The following is a 23,461-nucleotide window of genomic DNA, read 5'->3' as shown; positions in this document are numbered from 1 at the left end:
TATATATATAATAATAATAATAATTTTTAACATTTTGTTGATCTATGTTACTAGCATATATGTGTACGTGCTCTCTCTGCACGTGTGCACGCGCACGCACGCATGCACACACACACACACACACACACTCACACACATATACTTTTAATCAGGGAACACATTTTAAAATAAAATATAGGAAAAATATCTGGAAATATTATAACAAGTTATTTAAATGCTTATAATTTTTAAAATAATTCCACTTGAATGATTTAATGATTCAAAGTACTGACAAAAAAGACAAAAAAAATCTTTTAAAAACTATTCACATATAGTCCACTAGAGTGTGACACTTCTTGTAAAAGAAGAACTATATAAGAGCTATGAAAATAAGCTGTAAGGTTTAATTCATATTAATCAAGAAGTACCATGATTAAAATGTTTAATGTAACCTTAATTTATTTATTAACATTAAAAGAAAAATGGGTGACTTAAAATCTTGATTAAATGTTATTTTCTAATTAATCTGTTAATAATTTCTAAAATTATCTACTACAATCATATTACTTTCAGAGTTATACACACAAACTCATCCAATCAAATCTTACCGTGGCCTGTGTATGGCTTGGCACTGTCATTTAGAAGGCTTGGGGAGCTGCTACTACTAGTCATTCTCTGAAAAATAAAATATGCGTATGGAGCCATTGAGGAATAAGGAACTGAAAGCATCCAACAGTAAGACTGACTAGGCCGGGTTGTATCTTCTCTTTCCTTTTTAACAATGCAGAAACTGAGTAAGAAGCCGAGCAGTCTTTCATATAACTGACAAACTAATCTTCCCTCCTACACATGCTAGTACTACTGCTTAGATTACACCTCCAATACAAAGACTCCCAGGAAGCACATCAAATACTTTCTTACTAGCAAGGTATTTTAAAGAGATGCCATAGGCCTATTTTGAATTACAACTGTATAACTCACCAGCATAGACAAGACAAGTGAGTTTCCCCGTCCATAAGACATAAATTCCAGTACTCATTCAAGAAGGTAGAACATAACTATATGAAGTTAATCCATGCTCTAACATCTCTCAATGTGTATTTCCCCTCATACAACTTCTGTTTGCCAAACATTCTCTGCTTTTCTGCCCCATTGCCTCTGTCTAAATCTAGAAGGTCTTTAAAACCAACCAATCTTAAATATGATGCTAACTCAGTCTCTGAAAAAGTAATTTCTCAGCTCTAGCCTAAATCCTGTGATCCCAAACTTAAGTCACTTGGCTTCTTACTCAGTTTCTGCATAATTAAAAAGGGAAGCAGGAGGACAAGTTCTTGAGACAATTTTAATATAAAATTATATATAGACATGCATGATAATGCATGTGGTGTGATCCTAGAATTTGTAGAAGCAGTTGTGAGGTGATCATAAGTTCAAGGTCATCCATCCTTTAGCTATGCGGCATATTTTTGACTGGCCAGAGAGCTACATAAGACCCTATCTCAAAATTACTATACAATTATAATTGATCACTAAAAAATAAGGCATTCAGGAATGGGTAGAAAGCTCAGTGGCTAAACTCTTACTCACCAAGAGTGAAGAGTTTAAAACTGAATCTCCAGCACCTACGTCAGACATGGCTTAGCTTACTGTAGCCCAGCACTGTGGGATGAAGACAGGTGGATCCTGGGTGCACTGGCTAACCAGAACAACGAACTTCTAGTTCAGTGAGAGATCTCATCTCATTGCATTAAGGCAAAGTGCAATAGAAGAGGCAAACAACGGGCACAAAGCTCTGGTCTCCATGTATCATGCATGGGTATACACACCTGTGCCATGCACATACACTAAACATACACAAGGAGGGAGAGGTGACTCATGTTCATGACTATGAATGCTTACTTAAAGGCTTAAAGTCAAATAACCCAAAAGGAACAGAGTGACACTGAAACATCAGCTTTTAACAATTATGTTAATAATCATTCAAAAAGTACAGACTTTTTAAAATCAATCCAGTACTAACAGGAAACCAAAGGGCCGGTGTTTTAGCATCCTATTACAGTCATGGGGACCAGGAAGGCACCACAGAAACAAGGAAGGGCATGAGCCTACTCTCACTATTTTGACCAAGTTTTCCGAAAAAGAACATTAAAAACATTTCCAAGTTCATTCTAATTCTACAAAATTTTTCTTCATCTATCTACAAAATGTCCTCAGTGCCACACACACAGCTATGACAAAGAGAAAAGTCAGCTGCAAGAAGCAGAATGCATTTTGCGAAACAATGTCAACTTCATTCAAGTACTCTGGCTTCAAATTTAACAGCTTTGATGTAAATTCAGAAATATGCAGCGGACTCCTCCTAACAGAGAGCAAGCTCAGGAAACTGTTAACAGTACTGCTAGCTGTCTGAGAAGGTTAGCAAGGAGTTTAGTGAAAATGAGAGACTTTTTTTTTTAACACTGATAGCATATGCATGTATTATTGGCTATTTAAGTTTTTAAAAATTTACTATGAGCATTATCAAACTTTAATTAAATACACATTACACACATGCAACTAATCTCCATCTACCCTCTACACACCCCACTTTCCAAACCCTACCTCAAAAGCTCTGATTCCACCTCTAATGACATCCTGCATTTCACTGTTAAAGTCTCTCACCTCTTAATGTCCGCCCTCCCGCCCCAACAGTTTGAGAATGGAAGCCGTCTAGATCCACCCTGAGAATACCTGCATCAAGGGATACTTTGTTTCTACAGGGCTTCCAAATCCATTGACTCCAATAAAGCTGGTGCTGAAATAGGAATCTGTGAGACTTGTGTCAGTTAAAGCACCTCCATCCATACCGGGAACTGAAAGAGAAGGGAAATGGAAGTATTTACAGTTATTTAAAAGGATAAAACATAGATTTTTTTTCTCTGTTTCTAAATAAATATCAGAGTCCCATAATCTGTCACATGTTTGTTTATTTACCAGGTCATAACCCAAGATAAGATTAAAATTTATTTGACACTAAAAAGCTGTTTTAAAGTATTCATGTCTGCTACCTCCTCCCTGTCTTCAGAAAAAAAAAAAAAAAATTTTTTTCCTCAAGACAGGATTCCTCTCTGTAGTGCTGGCTATCCTGGAACTTGTTCTGTAGGCCAGGCTGTCCTCAAACTCAGAGATCGGGCCTGCCTCAGTCTCCCAAATGCTGGAGTTAAAGGTGTGTTCCAACGCTGGCCCAGAATGGTATTTTTATACTAATCACCTAGTGGACACAACACATGAAAAAGCCCACACTTACAGCTTCCTAGTCAAGTTCCTTTCCTTTAATTTAGCGAAGAACTGGAGACTCCTAATCACAATCTCTGGAGTAATATAAACAGAGATCAGTTTGTCAAGTCTGTTTCTCTTTCACAACCAATCTGAAACAGTCTTACACTACCTTAGAATTCAGAGAGAAACTGTGAAGGCCACAAGGGACTGTAGTACAAAAAAAAAAAAAAAAGAAAGAAAGAAAAAAAAGAAAAAGAGAAGAGAAGAAAAGAGAAGAAAAGAAGGACCCAGTGTTCTCTCTGTGCTGAGTTTAAGGAAGAAATGTAGAAGACAGTCAAACTAGCTAGGCCACAGGTACTGGGTAAGCTGTTTTCATATTCTCAGCATCCAAGTCTTTCTACAATGTCTTATGGGTTACACCATGAACCTGAGCTGATCTGAACAGAGTCACTAAGAAACTTAACAGTCCCCTACATAAAAAATAAACTAAAAAAATCCACAAAGCTAGAAATACAGCTCAGTGATAGGCTGCTTGCCTAGCACGCAGGTAGCCCTGAACTCTATCTCAACTGCACAAACCAGGCATGGTGATATATGCCTATAATCTCAGAATTCCATGAGGGGAAGGTGAAACCTGAGAATCAGGATTCAAAGTCATCCTCTGCTACACAGTTAAGTTTGAGACCAGCCTAGGATACATGATCCTGTCTGGGATGGATGGATGGATGGATGGACGGACGGATAGATAGATACACTTTAACAAAAGTAGAAAGTGTAATACATCCACTAAAAATTTTAATAAATGTTAACATATTCAGTGAAGAATTACCATGTAATTTAAAATAATTATAACTGATGGGCAGGATTTATTTAAAATATCCCTGACATTCCAGGTCTGGCAACACAGGTCTATAATTTTAACTGCTGAAGCAGAGGGATCACAAGTTCAAGGCCTACCTAGAACTACAACAGAGTGAGCTCAAGGCCACACTGAGCAACTCAGTGGGGATGCTGGTGTCATACTTTAAAGGTAGTCAGTCAGTATGGTGGCTAAGGCCTATTAACAGCAGTCAAGAGACGAAGGCAGAAAGCCACCCTGGACTACACAGTGAGCTTCAGGCCAGTCTGGGCTGTAGAGTAAAACAAGCAAAACAAGCAACCAAACACTAACAAAAATATGCAATTAAAATAAAATGGAGGGCTGAGAACTCGGCAGTAGAGAACTTGCCTAGCCTGAGTGAAGCTGTTAGTTTGTTCCCTAGTATGCATGAATACTCCAGAAAAACAAAACTGGACAGGATGGCACAGCAACTGCCCCTATTAAAGTCTGATGCCTTGGGGTCATTATACTCTCCTCTATACTTAGACAGAAGTTTAAAGTTTCTCTTTTTTAAGGTGGTAGACAACACTGAAGCATGTCCCAGAGTCTTCAGGGACTATATAAAACTGAAGAGCAACTACTGGAATAGAGTAAATACTCTATTAACAGTTGGATCTCATCCAGGGCAACAGCAGTATCAGCAGAGAGGTGCTGGGAGAATTCTCTCTCAGAGCGAGGTGCTCACCATGCCAACTCACAGCAGAAACAAGATGTCACTTCAAAAAGACTTCTGTTGCTGTGGCAGGGTGGCAGCCCAAGACCCACTGTGAACCACACACACAAGAAGCTCGGACAAAACTATCATAGGAGGTCATCACAAAACCTGACCAACACAACACTGCAAAGTTACAGGGAGAAAAACAAAACAAACAAAACCCTTTGGGTCAGATCTATGCATCCCTTGGGGGATGCTGAAAATCCAAGAGTCACCAAAGTCTGCAGGATAACTTTGAATATTGGAAAAAGCTGCAGAGTCGGGGCCATCATGGTCAACATGAACCCTGAAAAAATTTGTAGGAGTATAACCATCTGAGACTGTCTGTGATGTAGAAGCTACAGATTATGACAGCTTCCATAATCCAGACCTCCGAAGAAAGAGAGAGAAGATGGGACCACTCATAGCAGAGAAGTCCAGCAACCACTATGAATTCCATACCCGATTTCCACCAAGCTCTCACCTCCTACATATTCTCCTTCATTAACACCAATGTCAACTGTTCAGGCCAGCTCACTTCTAGCCTATCCTAGCCTATAATCACCTGTTCATCTCCTTATTCTTTCCTTTTTCTTTCTCCTCTCTCAAGGAATGTAGACCAGCCTAGTTTACAAGGGCTCTTTGGTTCAGTTTACAACAAGATGGCACTATTTTACATTACTTGAAAGTCTGTTTACCTTTGGCCAACACCCATCACCCACTGTTTGCTGCCACTACATTTTGCCCTATATATTTATGTGCCCCTCTTCAATTCAAAACTAATCAACAGTCTTTTCATTAATTTTAATTTTTTTTCATTCACACACTAACTGTGAGAAACAGAGAAGTCTTTGAGCTCACAGATAAACACCAGGGATCCAGGAATATTAAACACACAGGGTTGTCCTTCAAAGGGAGGAATGTTCAACCTGGTTTCTGCCCGAAAGGCTAGGTGGGAATGTGATTAACAGCCTAGTGACCTTTGTGTGGCTCAGACCTCCCTGAATCCTCCCCCAGACATTTATTAATCTACAGAACCAATCTTTATAGATGTCACATGGAGTCAATCGATAGAACCTATCTTTATAGAAGATGTCACATGTACTTTACAAAGAGTTCTAGCCATGTCTAAAGTTTATTGTGTACCCAAAATTGAGTTATTTAAAAACCAGGAAAGTTTTCCCCCAAACTGTGCTGTGTTTAAATATGCGTATCGGGAAGTTTGACCTAACATCAGCTGTTGCGTCATATTGAACTGGACCACCTTCTTGCCTCCCACAGATGGTTATTCTGCTGGCCATGACGGTCACAAGAGACCCTCACAACTAACATGACTAGACAGTGCTATCATGATGTTTATACTAATTACCCTACCTCAAGGAACAGTACCCCTGAGTTCTGTGAGCTGTACAGCAAATTCTCAAACCCAAGGAGGAAGTCATAGGAACCCCAAACTTGTAGCCAAATCAGACAGAAGAGACCTAGGGTCCTGCTACTTGCAATAGATGTTTGCAGTGTGGGGGCAGAAGGAAGAGGTAACCCTGTAGGGACACAGATAGGTGTCTTCATCACACCATGTCCAAGTGGAATGTAGAGCTGGAGGTCAGCTGCTTTAGAGTGATCGTGTCAAAGTACAGAACAGAGAATGGAAGCTGGTGATTTTTCCTTTTAGCATACTAGTCACTTATAATATCAAGTGGGAGAGGAACACATCTTACAGCATGATTATGCATTCTTACAGAAATACAAAAAGTCTGACAGAATAAAAAGGCCAAGAACACCATTTAGTGTTGTGAACAAAGAGGTTGTTTCTTTTTTTTTTTGCTTTTCTACAATGCAGCTATTTCTCATGCTAATGATGACAAGAATTGAGAACCATCATGATGAAGCTCCTCTAATCCACCAGCCTTTGGAACAGTGGTCTTCGCTTCTCCCTAATAGGACAGGATGCAATTCTAGGTAGTAACATCACAATTCCACAGTGGTTTTTTTTTTTTTTTTTTTTTGGATTTTAAAGACAGGGTTTCTCTCTGTGTAGCCCTGACTGTCCTGGAACTCACTCTGTAGCCTAAGCTGGTCTCAAATTCAGAGATACCACACACACACCCTGGAATGCTGGGATTAAAGGTATGAAACACTATACACTGGCCAAGTCGAATTATTTTTAAATAGCATTTTTATTCCAAATGTTTTTCACTACAAATAGCTTATACCAATTTTTTTTTTGTTTTAATTACCAAATTTGGGCTGGAGAAATGTCTTAGCAGTTAAGAGCACTTATTACTCTTGCAGGGGACCCAGATTCAGTTCCTAGAATCCACATGGTGATTCACAGCCATGCGGAACTCCAGCTCTTCTGAGCTCCTTGGGTACCGGGGGATCCATATAATGTATATACATATATGCAGGCAAAATACTCAAAAAGTAAAAATACATCTAAATTTTCTTTTACATTTTAAATTCAATTTCCTCTACTTATTTTCTACAAGATTGTACAACAGAACAATCTTTAAACATGCCAGAATTCACATATACAGTGCTATATGCTCACATTTGCATTTTGTTTTAGAACAGTTTAGAGATGAACAGATGTGAATATACACTTCAAGCAATTGGGGGAAAAGCACTAATCCATGACACATAATTCCCCCTATATAGACTATGAAGATACTAACTTGTTTAACTTAGTAAGAACAAAAACAATCCTACCTCAAAAGGATCAGTTCTGGTTTTATATTTAAATTAAGGACAGTAAATGCTACTGGCCAGATAAGATCTTTTCACTCCTTCAATCCTAGTTTTACAGTCAACTAAGTAATTTGCAATCCATTTAAAGCTTTTTGTCTCCACAGAAGCCCAATGCCATCTCAGTTTTTACTCTTCTGTGAATGTACCAGCAAATTCACATGTTTAAATCTCAGCAGTTAGGAAGTCTGGCCTGAGGTGGTGGTTCAGAAACCAGAGCTTTGTGGGGAGAGCACTCAGAAAACCCACACAGAATATCCAAGGAGCTGCTCCTTCTTTAAGTAATGCTCATCAACACGCCATTTGGGACTTAAGCTCTTACAGTAGGCCCCAAAGACCAGGCTAAGTTCAAAAGAGGGCCACTCCCGTTATCAAATGCTCCAGATAGCAAGTAAAAGTAACCTGCTTGTTGCCAAGAACACGGCGGGGGGGGAGATGCGCGCGAGGCAGGACTGTGTCCCAATCATCCAATTTCAACAGAGGCTGTAAGTTACATCTGATTAAGTCATTACCAAAAGAAAAGATAATCTCAAGACATCTGATAATAACAAATTCGCTATTTTTCTATCATTGTTTCCTGGCTCTCATTTACAGGGTAATTAACTTAGAAATGACCAATTTGCTCTGTTCTTTTGTTTCGGCTTCTTCTGTCTCTGTCTATAAAAATCAAATTTTTATACATGGCCCATAAACACTTCTATTTTCTCAAATGAAGTGTTACTCCAATTCTAGAGCTGAAAATAAAATCAACTCAATGTTCAACCACATCATTCTCTACCTTTGACCTCTTCTATCTCATTCACTAGGGAAAGCCACATCACTGAACAGAGAGCACTCCTCACCAAAAAACACACCTGCTGGCACACTGAACTCCCAACACCCCAGTCTCCAGAGCTGTGAGTAATAGCTATGAGTATAGTAACTTTTCTTTTACTATAGCTGCAGAAAAAGACTTATTAAAAAACTAGTACTCAGAAATGGGGTATCAATCATATCAACAAAGGCCAAAAAATGTGGAAGCAGCTTTAGAACTAAATAATAAGCACAGGGAGAACCATAAAGGGTGATTCTGGTCAGTTAGTGGAAAGCCACAACTAGAAGAGTCTTTTTAAAAGTGATGGTTTAAAAAAAAATGCTGGGTAAAAGGATGAGAAGAAGGCTGGAGCAATGGTTCAGCACACGTAAGAGCACTTCCCACATCAGCAGAGGACTCAACTTTGGTTCTCAGCATCCATGGCAGCAGGCAGCTCACAATCTAATGCCCTCTTCTGGGCTCCACAATACCCACACACAGATGCAAATAAAAATAATACTAGAGCTTGTTCTGAGGTCTTGATTTGGAATTCAGAAACAAGATACAGTTAAGAAAGGGGAGAAAAGCTGGGCAGTGGTGGCGCACGCCTTTGATCCCAGCACTTGGGAGGCAGAGGCAGGCAGATTTCTGAGTTCGAGGCCAGCCTGGTCTACAGAGTGAATTCCTGGACAGCCAGGGCTATACAGAGAAACCATGTCTCGGAAAAAAACAAACAAACAAACAAAAAAACAAAAACAAAAAAAAGGGGGGGGGGGAGAAAAGAACATCCTGTAAGGTGATAAATATGGAGCGCACCTGTGGTCCAGCACTGAGGAGGTCAAAGCAGGAAGTTTACTGCAAGTTCCAGGCCAATCTGGCTACATACATAGTAAGATGGTATCTCAAAAGCCATGTAAATAAGTGACAAAGATTTAACTGAATTGTGTCCTAATGCTTTCTAAACTTTCAAGCAGAATACTGCAATGTCTGATGAATGCAAACTCTACAAAAAATGTTGAAGATGCTAGATGGTTTATCTTAACTGTTCACAGGAAAATGTTTGAAAACAATCTTAAGATAAAATTTATAATCAAAGGAGAAAGAATTTAGAAAAGAAAAAGTCTGTATCTGACAGTTTACAGGAGAGCGCATTAAACAACCATCAACACAATCGCCTTTGCTCAAAGAATGATCCGAGGGCATTCTAGTTATCTTCAGTCTGCCACTCCCACACAGGCCCAGAGTGTCAAGGCCTTGAAGATAGAGAGAGAGCTCTTTCAGGGGAAGGCCCAGAGATGACAGGACTTCATCAGTTCTCCTTGCCCTGGGCCACCTCAAGTCCCTTTGCATTCTTGTGTAGTGTTCTTGGTTGTTACTCCATCATGGCTCTAATGAACCCAGTTGTGGCTCAGCTGCCTATAGAAAAGGCACAACAGTAAACCTTCGAGGTATCTGTATGGTGCTAACAGCAGGGGTGAGGGCAGGAGTTATGAAGACATAGGTGAAGACCTATACTTCAAACGGCATTTAGAAAACCTTGGGGACTAGGCAGAAAACTGGCCCAGGAGAGACTGTCACAGGAGTAGCCTACAGCAATGTATAGTAGAATGTAAAGAAAGAACCACCCTCAAGACCAGAACTGTACACACCAGCATGAAGTATCAGCCTGAGGACAGAGCAGCAGCAAATAGTCAATGCTGCAATGTGGACTGCTCCCAGAAAGGCTTTGGAAACAGGTATCTCTGCAGTGTGGGGAACTCAAGGCCCCTTCTCAGTAAGTGCTGGGTGTAGATCATGGCAAGGGGGGCGGGGGCATGCGGAGCACTCGAAGATGACTTTCTAGCCTCAGTAGCATGTGCTCTGCTGAGTGCTACCCCTTGTCCTTCTACTTCTCCCTTTTGAAAAGGAAACGTCTATCCTTTCCCATTCAGCAGTGGAGCTAGGAGGACTCGTCTGAAAGAACAGTTTGCCTGAGGAGGAGTCATACCCTGAGTCTCATCTACATCAGGGAAGACTCTTCAAGACTTTAGCTGGTCCTGAAAAGGACTCAGTTTTGGAATTACTGGGACAAAATGGATGTGCTATGCTTTAAAAAAAAAAGAAAAAAGTGGGGGGGGGGGGACACATGGGAATTTGGAGCAGAATGCTAGGATCTGAAATGTGTTCATCCAAACTCACACTAAGTGGTGGAATTTTTACAAGATTAAGCCACTGTGAGTGGGATTCATACCTATATAAAATAAATGTTACATTACTGTCTGCCCTTTCTGCTTTTCTGAAAGCACAGAAACAAAAAAGGAAAACTTCACGGCCAATTCCAAACCTGATTTTGGCTGGATCTTAGAATCCCAAGTCTCCAAAACTATGAAACAGAGCTCAGTGGTGGAGTACTAGCCCATCATGACCCAGGTCCTGGGTCTAGGAGTCAGCCACAGATGAAGAAGACTGGAAACTTGTCCTATCTTCCTACAGTGATGCTCCTGGACTTTTTAGTCATGAGCTAAAACATCATGTCAACAGATGTCCTAAAACACTGAACATCTTGAAGAATGCAAGTGCACAGAAGACACTTTACAGAAAATGCCCAGCAGAAAATACCATGGAACTCTCCTTTGCTAATACTTTAACAGACTACATGCGTGTTAGAACTCACTTGAAATAAGATCTGAACTCCTTAATCTGTCATTATGAAGTTCTAACAACCAGTGATAACCTGCTGAAAAAGTTTGAGTCTCAGCTCTGCTCAGTCAGTCTTGGGCAAATACAGATACAATGAAGATGGCATTACCATTTGTGCTGCAAACCTCAACTGCATTGTGAAAAACAATGAAAGACTATCTGTAAAGCAGTTAGAAACCTGCTGGCTGTACAACTGCACATGCTCACCAAAGATAACTCAAGTATGAACCCACAATTGAGAAGTTTAATAGTCTTTAAATGAGTTACATTTTTTAAAAACCGTATAAAGGGGATTGCTAAATAAATGAACTTAAAAGACAATGTAGAATTTATACAGAGAAAAACTTAATACGCCAGTATTTCTGCTGAAAACTGAATGCTGGGATATTCAGTTTTCCTAAGATAATGATCATATCACAAGGAGCATTCACATAACTGCAACTGTAAGGCATGCTGATGGAAACATTGTCATTATTACATTAATTCTTGGGGGAGGGAGGTGCTCATCTTTTTTAACACTGGTAGTTTGCCTCTGCATGCATGTGCACTCATGCAATTCCAAGTGGGTGCAGGTACCTAGAGGACAGAACAGGAGGGTTAGATCCCCTGGAGCTTGAGTTGTAGAGAGACCTGGAAATAGGTCCTCTGCAAGAGCAATGCACAGTACACACCCTTAACCCTAGAGAGGAGCTATCTCTCCAGCTCCTAGTTGTGGGCAGGACCATTCCTAGTCAGGGAAATCCCATGCTATCTGGTGTGATGTAAGTGAGCAGAGCGACGCATGCATTCTTCCCTCTGTTTCTAGGCTGCTGATGCAACGTGACCAGCTTTCACACGGTCCTACAGCTCAGACTTCTCCATGAGGATAGACTGTAACCTAGAACTGTGAGCCAAAATAAACCTTTTCTCCACTAAGTTACTTTTGTCAAGAGTATTTTATCATAGCAACAGGGGAAAGAAACATAAAACAACTGTTCATAAATATTTTTACATATACCGAGCAGTGTTGGCACAAGTCTTTAACCCCAAATCTTTAATCCCAGCACTCCAGAGGCAGAGGCAAGACCATCACTGGGCTCACGGCCAGTCTGGTCTACAAAGTGACTTCCAGGACAACCAGGGCTACCCAGAGAAACCTAGTCTTGAAAAATAAAAAGTAAACAAACAAAAATGTTTGCATTAATCATAAAATTACTCATCTGGACGTAGTGGTGCATGCCTTCTATCATACTCTGGCCTAAATAGTAAGTTCTAAGATAGCCAGTACCTCATAGTGAGATTCTGTCTCAAAATTTTTTTTTCAACTCTTTCTTGTAAACAAAATGATATACCTACTATATCCTTTTTGTTAACATTTTTCCAGTTATTTTGGTATTGGGGATTAAACCCAGGGTCTTGCACATTTTAAGCTCATACCATCACTGGAGAGAATTCCCTGGAATGGTTAACCCATTCCCAACTGGAACAAAGGCCTCTGAGCATGTCTGGGGGTTAATAACTTTGACTACCTTAATGAGGTTGGAAAGTCTGCCCACAGAGAATGGTGGCACCATTCCCTCCACAGGCATTCTCGACTACATAAAAAAAGTCAAGCCATTCATCACTCTTTGCTTGTTGATGCAAAGTGACTTCTAAGTTCCTGCTGTCTTGACTTACCCATCAGGATGACTGTACCAACTTAAACTATGAGCTAAAAACCCGGATATGCCAAATAAATAAATAAATAAATCCCCCTCTTTTGCCAATTTCTACTTTTAAGACTTTGAGCAAATAATTCTGTTAAGATTTTTTTCTTCTAAAAAGGAGACAATCCTATCTCATGGGATTATCATCATCTAAGTTTTCAATTATCTGTATAATTTGTCTTTTTATAATCATGTACCTGACGACCTTACCAACAGTCTCCTATAAGAGCTACACTCCTAGTTTTCCGAGCTCTGGCCACAGGGACACTTCCTTACCAACTGCTCATCTACTGCTACTTAATCAATCTACTCCCCATCACTGAAGGTCCTGGACTAGACGGACATTCCAGTGGCAGAACAATGTCTTAGCACATACAAAGCCCAAGATTCTATCCCCCAGCGAAAGAAAAAAAAAAAAAAGGCAAAACACACACACACACATGATTTAAATAGGCAACATTTAAAAAAAAATAATTCAGGCATACAGTGACATGTTATGCAGTCATGAAGAAATGGGTAGATTTCTATGTAAATGTAAAACAAAATACAAGCTAAACTGTCACATTTGAAAACTGAAAGTTCATTAGGCGTTCTGTATAGATTCATACTTGCGTGTATGTGGGTGCCAATGTGCACTGAAGTAAGGGCAATATAAACATGAATGATAATAGACAAATACAATATTCATGAATGGATGTAAAATAAACTAAAAAAAAAATGACTGTCATCTGGAAAGAGGGCTCTGAGAACTTAAAGGAAACTTTTTCTCTCTTGTACTCTTTATCTTGTTTAAATTTTTAGGGTCAGAGCCCTAGATCTTTTATTAAATTCTTGCCTAGAATGCATGAAGTCCAGGTTTAATTCCCAATACCACAAAAATCAGGTGTAGAGGGACACACTACTACAGTCTCAGCACTTAGAAGGTAGAGGTAAGTGGTTCAGAAGTCCTAGGTCTGCTACATAGTAAGTTCCAGACCAGCTTGGGCTACAAGAGACCCTCTCTCCAAAATAAAGAAACAAAATTTTAACTTGTGTATGTTTTAAACTTTTAATTCCTAAGCTATCATTCTGATCTTTAAAAGCTAGGTTCTTCTGATTCTGAATATATAATAAAACTACCTTTAGGGCTGGAGAGATGGCTCAGTGGTTAAGAGCACTGACTGCTCTTCCAGAGGTCCTGAGTTCAATTCCCAGCAACCACATGGTGGCTCATGATCATCTGTAATAGCCCTCTTCTGGGATGTATAAAGAGACCGCCAGCATACTCATATATATAAAATAAATAAATCTTTATATTAAAAAAAAACTACCTTTAGAACAATTGAAGCAATACTTAATTTAAAAAAAAAAAAAAGCAAGATATACCAAAGAGACATTAAAAAAAAAAAGAGGGGCTGGGGAATGTAGCTCAGCTGGTACGGTGCAATCACATCATGCAGAGAACCCTGCTTTCATTCCCAGCACTGCATAATCCAGGCATAGTGAGTGGTACACACCTGTCACCCAGCACTACGGTGGAGAAAGCAAGAGGACCAGAAGCTCAAGGTCAGCCTTGGCAACATAATAGCATGAGGTCAGGTGATAACCTGGCTCCAAAGGGGAGGTCTTCTTGTAAAGGACTGTTATCTGCATACCAGTTAACACAGAATCAAGGAGATCAGACCTTTAAACCACACACCAAGGCTCAGGTGCTGATCAGTTTTAAGTTCAGAAGGAGAAATTCTAAGAAGAAACAGGAAAGACTTTTGTCTTCTTAAACACAAGTACATTTAAAGCACCGTACTTGGAAAGCTTTTAGGTCATGTGCTGCACATACTCCATCCTCCTATTTTACAGGAAAAGAACTGTATTTTCATATGGACCAAATGAGCAGCCCATGGTCACAACTCTTTTGTAAGTTATAGCACTAAAAACCATAATCTTGGGATTCTCAGCCCAATACTGATTCCTAATACCAAAAGGAGACACAACCACTAAGTTAAGTATTTTATCATCTTGCACTAAGGGCTGCAGAAATGCTCAACCTGTAAAGTACCTGCCTGATAAGTATGAAACCCTAAGCCAGGACCCATCACCCACAGAAAGAGTCAGATGAGGCTATTTGTACCTGTAATCCCAGCACCAAGGAGGAGACAGGTCCAGGTTCAGTTAGAGACCCTAATCAAAAATAAAGTAGAGGACACAAGTCTCCTACAAAAGAGGTGCTGCTGCCACCTGGTCTATCTTCACTCCTCAGTCCACCTGTGGCAGGCACTAATACCTGCTACCAAGATGAGAAACACTGGGGCTAAGACATTAAAAATCTGACTAAGGTTACAAAAACTAGTAAGGAAGCCATTTGCCATACATCTTATTTCCAAGCTTTCACTGTTAACTACGATCCGCAGAAATGAAAAGGAATTATGTTTTGATAAAACAAACAGATCTTCTGGACTTCAAATAAAAATCAAGCACATAAAACATACACTGACAGATCTTAGCTACTCAAGCTTGAGTACCGGCTGGAGTAAAGCCATCTTGAAAATCTAGCTACTTGAAAATATAATCCCACCAATACTTTATTTAAACAAAAACCACATTTAAAACAACTAGCTCCAACAGAAACATGACTATGAAAAAACAAGTGCCTTTAAGTTACAGTATCCTAACACCCTGACTGTCCGAACACGCTCTTATCACACTGCCAGGTCAGCAGAGCCCGAGTGGAGAGCCTTCCTACACTACAGAAAAACAACAAACAAAAGCTACTTCCCTGACAAGGGTGAGCCAGGCAAAATGGAGAAAGTCTTACACCATCAACTAGCCTATATTCCACACAAGATAGCCATGTACTTTTAAAAAAACTCTGTATTTCCCTATTATATTTTGTGATAGTATCAGCATTGACTAATTCAATTAATCAATAGACATTTAAAAAAAAACAGTATTATGCCATACATTCTAACCAGCAGAATAGCTGCACTTATAAGACAGACAACACCAAACTCTGAAGAGAATATAGAATGACCAAACTCATAAACTTCCCAAGAGAAAGGCAGCATGGGTCACTGAAGATAAACAGATGCACCTACTGTACCTACCAATCCCACCCTTAGTTAACTAAGCAAGGCACTCTCCAAAATACACCTGCAATTCTTGTTATAATTACATTTTCAGTTTTATGTGTGTCTATGTACATGTGTATAAAAGGTGACAGAGAGGTGGGGAATGGGCATAAAATCCCCTGGAGCTGGAGTTCCTGGTGGTTGGAAGCTGAAGGCAGAGGCATGAGTGCTGGAAACTGAACTTCAGTCACCGAGAAGATCAAGTGTCCTAACCACTAAGCCATCTCTCCAGCTCACATACTTAAGTGTTTTTCTTCTCAGACAAAAAAAAAAAAAAAAAAGAAAAAAGAAAGAAAGAAACTATCCAAGTGCCCACTAATAGTATTAGAAAGCAGATGATGCATTTGTATAGTGTAACAGTATTCAGAAATGAACTAACAAGCTCTTCCTACACAAAAGCAAGAAGCTCATCCATCCTGTTACCATGTCAAAAACTGGCCAACTTCTGTCCCTGCTAGAAGAAAGCTGCAAAAGAACAATGAACTAGGCTATTTGGCAGAAGTTTCTACACAAACTACAAAGGAATTGCATGCCTGTCTTTTACTGCATACAAGTTCTGAAAAGCAGAAAATGCAGAGAGAATGTGCAATTAAAGGGGAAGCTAAACAATAGGATTTTGGAAACCTGCAGCCTCGCCATGTGAAAGAATGAAGAGGAACGTTTACGAGAGCTTCACCTTTCTACTCAGCACTGCTGCACCAGCAACTTACTCCACTGAGCAACACTGGCCAGCCATGCCTCCTTGTTTAATGAGCAGCAGTTAAGGCTGACACACCTAACTGGTGAGTACTTTAAACAGGATACTCTAAACAGGATCCGTGACACACACGCAGACACACTCATACCAACCCAAGGCTCTGGGAATGTTGGGGAAAGGCAGAAAGAATGTACATGTAAGAGCTGGAGGTTGGAGACAACACTGTTGAAACACTTTGTCTTCTGGACATGACACAGCCATGGAACTCATGAACTCATTACCTGCACAAGATGGAACCTGTCGACATTCCAGCATGAATTGGGGAAGAGTTCATGAAGCCCCTCCCCTAGCCAAGGAGCTACTGGAGCAGAAGTCATTTTTCTTCAGAGGTGTAGCCATTAGCAAATTGCCCATGCTCCAGTAAATAATCCCACACCAACGCTCTTGCAGGCAGCCCTACTGTAACTCAGTGGGTTATTTTTTTAAAAGCTAAAAAGACCTAAAAGTAGGAGGGGAACATGGCAGGAAGCATCCCAAAGGAAATGGGAGTTAAAAAAATGTATCTGGGAAATACATTATAAACACATATGAAGCTGTCAAAAGAATAAGGAATTAATAGGAAGAAGAAAAGAGGGCTTGGGTGGGGTCATGATGACACTGAAAATGACACTTAGGGTATTTACAGATATCTGACATTACTGTCCTATCCCAGGACTGACCCAGAAGTCTAAGAAAGCAAAATTGTCTGGGCGTCCAGGCCAGATTGCCTTTTCAGGTTGGTTGCCAAATCACCTCAGGACTCTTCTCTGCTCCCAGCAGCTACTGCTCAAGCAAAGCCAAGTCCAGGAAGCATGACCCACAGAAGGAAACGGATACAGGATGTATGCCACTGACTCTGTCACACAATGTAAAATCTAAGGGGCCTTGACAAACACACAACTCTATTTCAAAGAGTCTCCTGACAGCCTGGGGGCCTCACAGTGGATTAGAGCCACACATTCACAGCCCCTACTCAGACAATACCATCTCTTAACATCACAAAACTGTAAAGTCACCAGTGTCCAGATAAAAATAGAAAAAGCCAAGGTAAAAGATTTAAAAAGTGAGTGCATAAAAAAACCACAGGGCTATGGCGGCCTGAGACTCTGGGGTCCAACTCCCAGCCCAGCATAGGGTTTAAATGCTGCACAAGGTTTTGGGGTTGCTTGACCCAAACCAAAAAAAAAAAAAAAAAAAAAAAAGGAATGAAAAACATTTACCTCCCACCTGTTTAAGCACTCAACTCTGGAAGCATGTAACAATTCCATACTCTTGGCTAAAGAGGAATACGCCTCCGAAATCGTCATTCACCTATCTGATTTAGATGCGGCTGTAGACTTTGCACGAACGTTTAAACTGATAATGGAAGGAGTTAACAGTCTCGTGACTACTGAGATGGAAGGAATGTACTGGGCATTATGAGGACAGCATTTGAGAGTTCAGAAGCCAAATGCTTCCACTTGAATGTGACCCCTACCCCCAGAATCTACATGTTAAAAACTAAATCCTCACTGTAAAGAGGAAGAAAGGAAGGCCTAATAATTGGTGACTCTGCCGGGTGATGCACCCCAGCATTCAGGAGGCAGAGACAGATGGAAGATCTGTCTACAGAGAAGAGTTCCAGGACAGCCAGGGCTACACACAGAGACTCTGTCTTAAAAAACAAACAAACAAACAAACAAACAAAACGAGGCAATTCTATCACAAGGTGTTCTCTCTCATGAATGGATTGATGTTGCTAAAGACTGAAATAGTTAGCGAAGCGGTGGTGGCGCACGCCTTTAATCCCAGCACTTGGGAGGCAGAGGCAGGCGGATTTCTGAGTTTGAGAGTTCGAGGCCAGCCTGGTCTACAGAGTGAGTTCCAGGACAGCCAGGGCTACACAGAGAAACCCTGTCTCGAAAAACCAAACCAAACCAAACCAAAAAAAAAAAAAAAAAGACTGAATAGTTATCTCAAGATCAGACAACAGCAGCAGTCTGGACATACTTGCTCTCTCACACTACACTCTTGTTCTTTCTGCTGAGGATGGTCCCACATAAAGGCCCTCTCCATACAGGCCAGTACTTTCATGTTGGGCTTTTCAACCTCCAAAACAGAGGCACAATTCTTTCCCTTTTGGTTTCCTGTAGCCCATCAAGCCCCTAACTCTTATGTGACAAAGGATGAGCCTGAACTTTCTGATCCTCGTGCCTCCATCTACCAAGTGCTGGGATTATAGGGCTGCAGTCTTTGTTTTCTTTTTAAATACATATTTACTTATTGGTGAACGCAGTTAGTCTGAAATCAGAGGACTTCCAGGAGTTGGTTCTTTCCTTCTACCATGTGAGTCCTGAGGACTGAACTCAAGTCACAAGGTTTGACAAATGCCTTTACCTTCAAAGCCATCTTGCCAGACCCTGAAATTCCTTTTTTTAAAAAATTGTTCAACCTGTGTTATTCTGTTATAGCAACACAAAACTAGACTATGATTCTAGTTTAAACGGGAACTTCAATTAAAAGCCTAAAGTATATACACATGAACATACAATTCTACAGAGGCCAGACAGAGGAGGAGCAAGAAATCTATCAAGTACCGGTCCTACTATGATCTCTTGCTGACAAGAGACTGCCCAGTTACATTTAAAGATTCACTCGAAGAATGCTCTAATATCAGATCAGCAACTAACACAATCCAGATGTTTCTAAATGGCAATTTGGAATGTGTTGTCTATTTTAATTTCCTTGAACACTTAATTAGTTGAAGGCTGTCTTAAGAGGCTATTTGAGAACAGATTGGACAACTAAGTGTACAAATTTAGAACTGCCATTAACTGAAGCCTATCAAGGTGGAAAGGCCAGAGAAAGGAGGATGGTGGCCTATCATGTTAAAGAAATGTCACAAGGCCAGACAGAGTGACACATGCCTTTATTCCCAGCACTGGGGAGGCAGAGAAGGCAGATCTCTGAGTTGCAGGACAGTCAATGCTACATATTAAGACCCTGTCTCAAAAAAACAGAACAAACCAAAGAAGAACCACAGGATCCCAGCTATTTAATCAGATGATATTCAATGACAGTATTTAAATGTCCCTAGCATTAACTGCCTATCTTGTAAAGACTCTGTGTCTCAGTAGCCTTCGGTTTCTCTGATAAGGACTGCACCCTCCTGAGAGGCACACCTAGGGTTTAGTCCACCTAACAGATTTCCTTCCGCTCCTCCCTTCACTTAGTTCAACCTAGCCTTCCAGTTCTTGTGTCCAACTAAGACTTTAGAAAAATCACGTTAAGGACCAGCACTTTTAAGTGTCCTCCTTTGGAAGGCAGTTACTGAGTTGGTTAATTTTTGTCAACTTAACACAAACCAGTCACACAGGCAAGGAAGAACTACCTCTAATAAACTGGTCTGTGACATTTCTGTAAGGCATTTTCTTGACTGCTAACTGATGGAGGAGGGTCCAGTCCATTAACAGAGGTGTTGCCCCTAGACAGCTGGGTCTGGGCTTAAGAAAGGTAGCTGAGCAAGCCAGAGAGACATTATGCAGCCTTCCTCCTTGGACTCTGCTTCAGTTGCTGCCTCCAGGTTCCTATCTTGAACTTGCGTGTGGATTCCCTCAATAATGAATTCTAATATATAATAAACTCTCCCTCCTCCCCAAGCTGCTTTTGGTTATGGTGTTTTAAAACAGCAACAAAAAGCAAACTTGGGACAGATACTGTTCTTTTCCATTCCTTACCAATCAAACATTATCCTTAAATTAACTGGAGCTACAACTTCATTTCATAAAATTTACCTTGAACACAAAAGCTCCACTGGGCATGATGGCAAACCTATAATCCTAGCTCATGAGACCAGGCAGAGGCGGGGGATCTCCAGTTCCAGACAAGTGTGGGCTACAGAAGGAAACCCTGAATAAAGAAACAGAGAAGAGGAAGGGGACAAAGACAACACTTGCTTGTTAAGCCATAGTAGTTAAAGCCTGACCACTTGAGTTCCAGCTTTAGGACCCACACTGTAGGAGGCAAATAACTCCCCAAAAACATCCTACCTCTACATCCATGCTATGAGGGAGCACACTGACAAAGACACACACACGTAACTTTTAAATGTAATTTTAAAAAAACTAACAGCTACATCCCACCAGTATAATAACTTTTTTACAAGGCATCTAAATTTATTACCATATAAGCTTCGGTAAACAGAGAAAAAAAAACCTTTTAAAAATAAATCATCCTAAGTAGTAAACCACTTTATCAGGTTGTTTGTGTTAAAGACAGATTGTTCTGAAGTCCAAGTTAACCTGTCAAGTTATAACAAGATCTAAAACTAGAGGAAATCAGGCACCTAATTCTAATGTTCAAATCATTTACAGTAATAGCAAAGTCCACTTAACTAAAAAGCTATAACATACACAGTCCTAAATTATTCTCACGAAAGCCTTCGGAATGCGAGACACTCTTGAGGAACAGTACTGAGAAACTTCTCTCAACACGATGTCATGGGAAAGACAAGATCCCTATACACACTCAGTTCACTTACTCTAGCTTTCCAGAAGACTGACTACCAGAGTGTAGATCTTGGGAAATTCCTAGTCTAAGCTATTAAACCTGTGCTCACTTTAAAACAAAAAAACAAAACAGATCTTCTTACACCTCTCCTCCCCGCACCCCCACCCCTCACCCCGGACATCCTTTAGAAGGCGTTCCCCAGCCCGGAAAACCATCTACAAAACTTTTTTGCGTCCTTTTCAGCAAAGCCAATATGCCTTAAGCCCGCCCCTCACCTCCCGCCTCCTACCCACAAACACACCCACTGGCGAACTTCAACGTTAGGCAGACCGCACTCCAGACAAGCACGCATCCACACGTGTGCTCACAAACCCAGCCCCTTTCCACACATACACACCCGGAAACGACACCCCCTTACTTACACTCCGCAGCCCATCCCCCCTCCTCCCCGCACCCACACCCAGCGCCCCCCAACCCCAATCACCAAGACCATCCACCCACGCTCCCGGGAACCCGCCTCCCTAGCTCCGGGGTTTGCCCTGAGCGGCGGAGAGAGGAAACAGGAAGAAGGAAGGAGGGCGACGCAGGGCCTAGGCCTCTCCCGCAGCCCAGAGGTGAGGGGAAGCGGGCAGGCTCCGGCCTCCTCCCCGTGCCCGGCCCGCCCGTACCGCACCACCCCGCCCAGGCCTCACTCACTCGCCACCCGCGGTCCATCGAGTCCTCCGCCCGCTGTCGCCGCCCCCGGGACGCCCAGCTCCGGCTTCTTGGGTCCCGCGGGCGGCCCCGCTCCCCCGCCCGGGAGCGCTCCGGGAGGAAAGCCGGCCCCGGACGCGGCCGCCAGCGCCAGCGGGACGCTGTTGCTATGGAGGCCGAGCCCCGGGGCCGCGCCGGAGGCCGGGTCCTCGTGCAGGAACTGACACTCCTCTCCGTAGAAGCACGTCTTGTCCTTGGCGTAGTAGCGGCAGTACTTGAGCTTCACACCCGCAGCCGGCCCGCCGGGGACGCCCCCGACGCCCGACGAGGCCGCGACCGCGACCGCCACGGCCGCCGCCAGCGAGGAGGACGACGGGGAGGCGGCGGCCGAGGGGGGCGGAAGGCCGCCGCCACTGTTCATGGCCACGCCGCAGCAGCCGCGTCCCCCGCCGCCGCCACCATAGACGAGGGCGGGAAGGAGCCGCCGCCGGAGCCGGATGGAAGCCGGGCGGGCGGGTTGGGCCCGCTGTGGGAGCCGGAGCCGCCCGGGGAGGGGGAGGGGGAGGGGCGGGCGGCGAGTAGGGATTCTCCCTCTTCCTCTCCGCTGTCCTTAAAGGGGCCGCGCGGGACGCCGCGGTGGGCGCGTGGCTGGGGCTGCAGGGGACCCTGAGGCGGCGGCGACCAGAAGCTGTGGGGAAAGGCACGGCGGAGGGAGCGGGTTTGTTTTCAAACTCTGCCTCCGCTCGTCGTCTCCCGCTTCGGTTCCTCCGAGTTGTTTATTCCATTTTCCTCTTCCTGAGACGGTCGCCGCCTATGCGCCTGCGCGCGGGGCGCGGAGCCTTATGGGTAAAGGCCTGGCTGGGGGCGGCAGGCGTGGCCCCCGGGGGCGTCCGCGAGCTGACCGGAGGCGGTTGGTTCAGCCGAAGCCCTCCGTGGCCTTTCCACGTTGTCGCCGGTCGGGTGCTTAAGGTCTCACGAGACTGGATACCCCTCTTAGAGTCGCCTCCTTGAGCCAGGTGGTAGTCAGCTTGGAAGTGAAAACACAAAATGACAGTCCGTCACTGTCCTTTGAGGGGGACCCGACCCAACCTCGCTCCCTGGAGAGTAGTTTTTGGTTCCGTTTGTCACATTCCCTCTCCCTTTCCCTTTGCTCCACCACACCTCTATCCTTTTTTTTTTAATACTCCGCCTCGAAGGTGATGGACTACTGGCCAGATAGTCTTAGCTTCTGGGCTCTTTGTCAAAAAATGGAGCCAGAACCGTTGATGTTAACAAACCCCCCGCTTAGAACAGCACCTGTTTCCTCTGCTTTGATGGCCCTTGAGTTTCTTTCTGAACAGTAAGGTGCCACCTGAGACAGTGCTGCCTAGGCAGCATGGGAAGACCCAATTCCAAATGTGCTAGAATGTTTATCTACTCTGCATTCGAAATTCACTTTTTTTAAAGTTTTCCCCTCATTGATTTCCAATTTGCTTCTTTGTTTTTTGTTTTGTTTTTTAAAGGGAGAGGAATTAAGACAATTGAAGAACTGCAGTGAAGTGAAAATTTGATTTTAAGGTTTTAGAAATCTCTGCAAGATTTTCTCAAAAGACAAATACCTGTTATGAAAAGGATGGGTGTGGGCAGTATTTAAGGAATTGTGGCAACCCAACGAAGTCACAGAAGAATATAAAAAGTACCGCTCTGCAGAAAGGGTGAGATGCATGCTGTAGATCACAGTCTGGTAA

The 23,461-nt window shown here is 42.4% G+C and overlaps 1 protein-coding gene across 5 annotated transcripts in view; it reads right to left on the bottom strand.

Moving 5' to 3' along the window:
* The window catches only part of Pan3 (poly(A) specific ribonuclease subunit PAN3), a 120,161-nt gene extending 98,006 nt beyond the window's left edge, over positions 1-22,155 (bottom strand). For 3 of the 5 annotated variants that reach the window (XM_028779842.1, XM_028779840.1, XM_028779841.1), the window contains exons 1-3: positions 16,796-16,859; positions 2,710-2,831; positions 588-654 (exon numbers count right to left, since the gene is read on the bottom strand). In XM_028779842.1, the coding sequence (XP_028635675.1) occupies positions 588-654; positions 2,710-2,831; positions 16,796-16,829 (223 nt within the window). In that variant the 5' untranslated portion in view covers positions 16,830-16,859. Of the gene's footprint in view, positions 1-587; positions 655-2,709; positions 2,832-16,795; positions 16,860-21,737 lie in introns of those variants that run through there. The other 2 variants (XM_028779838.1, XM_028779839.1) reach the window with 1 other exon arrangement.
* Between the last annotated feature and the right edge of the window lie 1,306 nt (positions 22,156-23,461).

This window comes from Grammomys surdaster, unplaced genomic scaffold, assembly GCF_004785775.1.
Source record: "Grammomys surdaster isolate TR1022 unplaced genomic scaffold, NIH_TR_1.0 362, whole genome shotgun sequence".
Classification (NCBI taxonomy): Eukaryota; Metazoa; Chordata; class Mammalia; order Rodentia; family Muridae; genus Grammomys; species Grammomys surdaster.
This window is presented reverse-complemented; position numbering and strand designations above follow the sequence as displayed.